The sequence below is a fragment of the Notamacropus eugenii genome, chromosome 5 (assembly GCF_028372415.1).
Source record: "Notamacropus eugenii isolate mMacEug1 chromosome 5, mMacEug1.pri_v2, whole genome shotgun sequence".
NCBI lineage: Eukaryota > Metazoa > Chordata > Mammalia > Diprotodontia > Macropodidae > Notamacropus > Notamacropus eugenii.
Window position 1 is genome coordinate 16734673 of NC_092876.1, and position 7396 is coordinate 16742068.

General features: G+C 37.6%; 1 protein-coding gene across 1 annotated transcript; it reads left to right on the forward strand.

The window, feature by feature from the left end:
• Window positions 1-6181: 6181 nt before the first annotated feature.
• On the forward strand, window positions 6182-7126 carry LOC140508516 (olfactory receptor 2AJ1-like). Its single transcript, XM_072616468.1, has one exon. The coding sequence runs from the start codon at window positions 6182-6184 to the stop codon at window positions 7124-7126; it is 945 nt and encodes a 314-aa protein (XP_072472569.1).
• The last annotated feature ends 270 nt before the right edge of the window (window positions 7127-7396 follow it).

The window sequence follows — 7396 nt, forward strand, 5'->3', positions numbered from 1 at the left end:
AGGTAAGTGAACTTGTCTACAGCATTTAAAACTTCTGCATTTGCTGTAACTGATAGTTTCACATATGGATAAAAGGGTGTAGAAGTCTTTCATACATTTACAGAGAATAAGGTGAGGACATACTTTTAGGGGAGTATATAGATTGGAATTTGAGAGGGTACAAGGACAGGATGGGGGAGGGCGTTTTGGAAGGGTGTGTGGATTGGGATTGGGAAGGTGGAAGCTGGACACTTGGAGAAGTGCATGGGATAGGAAAGGGAGGAGGAAGGGAAAAGAGTAGGTAACAAGAAGAGGTAAAAAGAAAATCTGAGAAGGAAAATAGTGGGCTTAAATAAGAAGGAGGGAAATTCAAAAACTAGTAATTATAATTTGAATGCAAATGGTATATTTATAGCAACTCTCTTTGCATTGACAAATGAATGCAAATTTCAAGGATCCCTGTAAATTGGAAATGGCTGGACAAGCGGTGTAAGGTTTTGATGGAACACTACAGTAATATAAGAAATACTGAGCTCAATGATCTTAGATCTTAGAAAGGCATGGAAAGACTTGCCCAAAATGGTGGAGTGAAGTGAACAGAAACAAGAGAACACTGTATACGATAACACCAAAACTGCTTTAAGAATGATTTTGAGTGGCTAAGTTATTTTAACTATTAAAAATGAGAAATTAAAGATCAGTAATGAAGATGGTAGACTAAAAGCATGGGCTTGCCAGAGCTCTCCTCCCAAACCCAGCCAAATACATCTAAAAAATGATTCTAAATAAATTCTGAAACTGCAGAACCCACAGAATAATGGAGTGAAACAAGTCTCCAGCACAAGACAGCCTGGAAGTTTGATAGCAATGGTCTATCATGCTGAGCTAGGGGCACAGTACAGTCCAGCATGGGCAAAGCCAACAAAAACTGTTCCTGAGCAAGCCTTGGGCGAACTACATCACTGGCGCTTGTGGCGGTTTTCAAATAACAAAACAACATAATGCTGAGGATAAATTGGAAGGTCAGTGGAAAAAAATGTGGGACCTTTGTTAGATAGTACAGTGGTGCAGGCCCACCGCCATGGTGGGAGAGGGCTTGGGGCAACCCATAACAGTGGCAGACACAGCAGCATCAGGGGGAATGAAAATGACATTTTCTGAAACTCTAGGACCACATATTCTGGAATGATTGAAGTGGTGAGAGTACACCCCACCACCCCCACTGGAAGCAGAGAATTACTTTAACAAAGACCTCAAAAGTCAAGTGTATGTATGGGAAAATGACCAAAAACAGGAAAAAAATATCAAACTATGGAATCTTACTTTGGTGACAGATAAGATCAAAACATACAATCAGGAAGAAACAATATAAAGCTGAAGAAAAGAAACCCCTTAAAAATAGGTGAACTGAAATGGGAAAAAAGGTCCAGAAAGTCAATGATGAGAAGGATACTTTAAAAAGCAGAACTGATGAAATGGAAAAGGAGGTTCAGTCACTAAAGAACATAGTTCTTTAAAAATATAAGGGAGTAGATAGAAGCTAATGAATTTAACATAAACCAAGAAATTTAAAACAAAACCAAAAGAATGAAAAAATAGAAGACATTGTGAAATACCTCATTGGGAAAACAACTCACCTTCAAAATAGAGTCAGGAGAGAAAATTTAAAAATTATTTGTCTATCTGAAAACCATGATAAAAAAAAGCCTAGATATCATCTGGGAAGAAATTACCAAGAAAAACTGCCCTGGCATTCTAGAATCAAAGGATAAAATAGAAAAGGAAAGAATTCTCCAATCACCTCCTGAGAGAGATCCCTAAAAGAAAACTCCTAGGAACATTGTAGGCAAATTTCAGAGAACGCAGGTCAAGGAGAAAATATTACAAGCAGCCAGAAAGAAATAATTCAAATGTTGTAGGAGAATATTGAGAATAACATAGGCTTTAGCAGATTTTACACTAAGGAATTGAAGGAACCAAGAATCATCTACCAAAAAAATTGAGTGCAATACTTCAGGGAAAAAATGGAATTTCAATGAAATTGGGGACTTCCAAGCATTCTTGCTGAAAAGATCAGAACTGAATAGAAAATTTGATATTCAAATACAAGAATCAAGAGAAACATGAAAAGGTAAACAGGAAAGAGAAGCCTTAAGAAACTCTTTAAAGTGGAACTGTTTACATTCCTATATAGAAAGATCCTATTTGTAACTCATGAGACCTTTTTCAGAATTAGGATGGTTAGAGAGAATATATATGTGTATGTGTATATATGTATAAATACATATATACACATAAATACATATATACACACATTGATATACACATATAAACCTATATACATATGTATGTGTACATACATACAAGTACACATACGTTATATAATGTGGGTATATATATGTATATTGCACGTGTATAGGTATGTTTATGTATGTGAATGTATTGTGCATATATATTTATACACATATGTGTATTATACATATACATATGTGTGTATATGTATACATATGTATATGTGTGTTTATATATGGGAGTGGGGGGTGTAGGCAGAGGGCATAGGGTGAGCTGAATACGAACGCAGAATACTTAAAAAAATAAAAGTTACTGTTGAATGGAATGTACTAGGTGTAAGAGAAAGGGAGAGGTGGAATGGAGCAAATCATCTCACATAAAAGAGGGAAAAAAGAGCTTTTAAAATGGAGGTGAAGAGGGAGTAGATGAAGGAAAATAAGTGAGCCTTACTCTCATGGGATTTGTCTTAAGGAGGAATAACACACAATCAATTGGATATGAAAATCCATTTTACCCTTCAGGAAAGCAAGGAGGAAGGGGACAAGAGAAGGATGATAACAGAAAGAATAGCAAATTGAATAAAGAGATAATCAGAAGCAAACACTATTGTGGTAGGGCAGTTGAAGGGGGAGAATAGAATAAATTGGTGGCAGGATAGGACAGAGGGAAATGTGATTAGTCTTTTACCACATAACTACTATGGAAGTGTTTTGCACTTTTTCACAAGTATGATCTATATTGAATTGCTTGTTTTCTCAGTGGGGGTGCTGGGGGAGGGAAGAAGAGAATATGGAACTCAAAGTTTTAAAAATGAATGATAAAAATTGTTTCAGCATGCTACTTGAGATTAAGATGGAAATTAAGATGCAGTCTAGAAAGCTATTTTGCCCTACAGGAAAATAGAGGAGAAGGGGTATGGATAAAGGATGAGTAATAGAAGGGAGGAAAGACTGTAGCAAGTGATTGATGCAGAGCATGCTGTCCTGGGATGAGGGGTGAGGAGGGATGGGGAAAAAATTTTGAATTCAAATTCTTGTGGAAGTGAATGTGGATTACTGAAAAATGAATAATTATATATCCAAAAAGAAAAAGGAAGGCATAATTGGACAAATGGAAAATGGGGTTCAAAAGACCACTGAAGAAAATAATTCCTTAAACACAAGAATGGAGCTCATAGAAGATAATGACAATGAAAAATCAAGAAATTATAAAACAAAACCAAAAGATCTCTTCAGGAGGTGATTTTTAAATTCTTACCATTTCTATTTTACCCTGTGGTTCTAGAATATCAGGGCCATTTTCCTTAATAATTTCTTGGAAGATGATGTCTAGGCTCTTTTATGGACCACGGTTTTCAGGTAGACAAATAATTTTTAAATTTTCTCTCCAGGATCTCTTTTCCAGGTCAGTGTTTTTTTGTGTTTGTTTGTTTGTTTGTTTGTTTTTTTACTAATGAGACATTTCACACTGTCTTCTATATTTTCATCCTTTTGTTTCTGTTTTATAATTTCTTGATTTCTCATGAAGTCATTAGATTCCATTAGCTCCATTCTAACTTTTAAGGATTATTTTCTTTAGTGAGCTTTTGCACCTCCTTTACCGACCAGTCGAGTCTGCTTTTTAAGACATTCACCTCCAAATTGCTTTGTTGCACTTCTTGTGCTATTTAGAGTAGTCAATTTCAAAGAGGTGATTTTCTCCAGTGTTTTGGGGTAGTCTCCTTTACTATGCTGGAGACACGATTTTCATCATTTTCTTCCATCAATCTTATTTCTTTTCAAAAATTTTTGTCCACTTCTCTTACTTGGTTTTCACAACCCTTTTTGAGCTGCTTCATAAACTGTGACCAATTCATATTCCTCTTCAGGGTTTTGATGTAGGAGCTCTGACATAGCTCTCCTCCTCTGGTTGTATGCACTTATCTTCCCTCCCACCAAAATAAGAATGTATTGTTTGAATTCTTCAATGATGTTTGCTCCTTCCAAACCAAACACTTTACTTTCTAACTCTTTTTCAAGGTAAAATTCTGTTTCCAGTAGAGGTCGAGGTGGGGAGTGGGGAGTGTATGTACTCTCCCACGCTTCAAGAATTTTGTATCAGTAATTGCATCTCCCAACATCTGTGGGCCCAGAGCTACAAAAACTGTGTATGGGGCTGCTGCTGCTGCTTGGTTCACCAATGTTGCTGCCAACACTAGCCCCTCTACCCTTAGGCTGGGGCAGAATCTGGCCAGACAGCTTTCTCCTCTTTCATTCATATCCTACAGAGATTTCCCACTGACCTTGTTGTCATGTATGGGTTGAGAAGCCTGGAATCTGCCACAGCTGCAGATAATTCAGTCTCCTGAGGCCTGCTGAAGCTGCTCTGCACTGTTGTGCTCCAGGCAACACTGCAGTTTTTTAGCTCTAAAATTTGTTTAGATTCAGGTTTTACAGAATGTGGAGGTTTTTGGAGGAGAGTGCAGGGAAGTCCCTGCTTTTCATCCAACATTTTGGCTCCACCTACTTATATTTATAAGTCTTGAGACTTTTCTCAGTATTAGAGGAGTTGGAGGGAATATATGTGTGTGTGTGTGTGTGTGTGTGTGTGTGTGTGTGTGTGTGTGTGTGTGTGTAGAGAGAGAGAGAGAGAGAGAAAGAGAGAGAGAGGGAGGGAGGGAAGGAAAGAGAACACACAGGGAGAATTGAAGGTGAAGAGATGATATCTAAAAAAAATAATATTGTGGAATGCGAGAGAAATATAATGGGACGAGGAAGAAGGGAGAAATACAAGGGGTAAATTATTTCTCACATAAAAGAGACAAGATAAAACTTTTTCAGTGGAAGGAAAGATGGGGGAAGTGAGAGGGAAAGAGTGATTCTTATTTTCATCAGATTGGCCTTAAGGAGAGAATAATATACACAATCAATTTGGTTTGAAAATCTTACACTGCAGTTAAGGAAGAAGGAAGGGCATAAAGTGACTGTGGGAGAGATGAGAGAAGGGAAGGCAAATACGCAGAGGTGGAAATAAGAATGAAGCACTTTTGAGGAGAAACAGGGTCAAAAGAGAGGATAGAATAAATTGGGGGCAGGATAGGAAGGAGAGACACTATAGACAGTCTTTCACAGCATGACTATTTTGGAACTGTGAGGCATGACAACATGTATAACCTATTTCAAATTACTTGACTTCTCAATGGGGAGGAAGGGAAAGAAGCTGGAGCTCACAGTGCTAAAAATGAATGTTAAACACTGATTTTACCTACAACTGGGAAAGAAGATATACAGGCATTGGAGCACAGAAATCTCTCTTTCCCTACAAGAAAATGGAGGAAAGGGGATAAGAAAAGGGAGGAGTGTTATAAAAGGGAGAGCAGACTGGGTAAAAGGGTAATGGGAATTCATGCTGTACTGGAGTGGGCAGGGTTGAGAAATGGGGTGAAAACTGGTTACTCAGTCTTGTGGAATTAAATATTGAAAGCTAAATAATTAATTAAACAATAATTTATTTATTTGATTATTTTTATTACATCATTATTTATAATTAACTCACAATTATGTATATATAATATTTACACAATTATACATTATTCATTTGTTTAAATTTAAAATTCAGGGACATATAAAGAAAGAAGCTATCTCTATGCAAAAAAAGAACAGACATAAGTGTTTCTAAAGTAAATTTAAAGATATACATAACAATTTGTGTCTAATAGTAGCCATCTCTACAGGTGGACTGGGGGGAGAGAACTCATCCCAAGAACCCAGGGAATTCAAGTGTATCATTTGATTGATTTCTTCAATTGCAATGAAAAGACCTTTCTTGACAGATATGATTTGTAGTCAGAAACTCATTAATGGGCTTTTTATTTATTCAATCTTATTCCTTTTCCAAAACTTCTCTTTAGGCTTAAAGTGAAATAGTAATGATGTGGGAGAACGAAAATCAGACTTTTGCTAAAGATTTCATCCTATTAGGATTATTTCATGCAGATCTGTGGGGATGTCTGTTCTTAACATTTATTCTCATCGTTTTTTTGTGGACGATTATGGGGAACGCAGGCTTGATTCTTCTTATCCGCCTCAACAGTCAACTCCACACTCCGATGTACTTCCTTCTCAGCCATCTCTCCTTCATTGATATCTTGACCATCTCCAACGTTGTTCCCAACATGGCCAGTAACTTCATATCTGGACAACTCTCCATCACATTTGCAGGTTGTGGGTTCCAGCTATTCCTCTACATCATCTTTGTAGGTGCTGAATGCCTTGTTTTTACAACCATGTCCTATGATCGCTATGTAGCCATCTGCCACCCACTGCATTATCCCATCCTCATGAACCATCGGATCAGTGCTGGTATGGCTGCTGGTTTCTGGCTTGGGGGAGTTGTCAATTCCACAATTCATACAGCTTATGTGCTGCACCTACCCTATTGTGGCACAAGGGTCATTGACCACTTTTTCTGTGAAATCCAAGCCATGTTGAAAATCTCCTGTGCTGATACATCACAGTATGAAAGAGGAGTCTTTATAAGTGCTGTATTCTTTTTTGTAATTCCCTTTTCCGTTATTCTTGCCTCTTATGCTCAGATTCTCCATACCGTGCTTCAAATGAAATCTGCTGACGCCCAGAAAAAAGCCTTCTCCACTTGTTCATCTCACTTGATTGTGCTTGCCATGTACTATGGACCATGTGTCTTTGCATACATGAGGCCCAAATCCTATCACACTACAAGTCAGGACAAAGTCTTAGCCATCTTATATACGATTGTCACTCCCATGCTCAACCCCATCATCTACAGCCTCAGAAATAAAGATGTCTTATGTGCCTTGAAGAAGCTTTTAGGAAAGACCCTGAGTCACAGAAATTAAGATTTATTTAAAATTAGATTCAATGCCCATGGTTTTTGTCCTTTCTTGAAGAGAACCAAGATGACATCACTCTGCTGGAGTCAACATACGGTATTTCTCACTCTCACTAATCAGACCAAAATGAGTTCATAATGCTCTAGCACAGGTCAGGTTCAAACAGTTCATGTGAACTTTGGGGGGTAATTCTTTACATTTGTGTATATCATTTGCTTTTGATCTACTTCATTTTTTTTCTCGTAGAACACAGTACCTCAGTGTGGTGGGCATGTC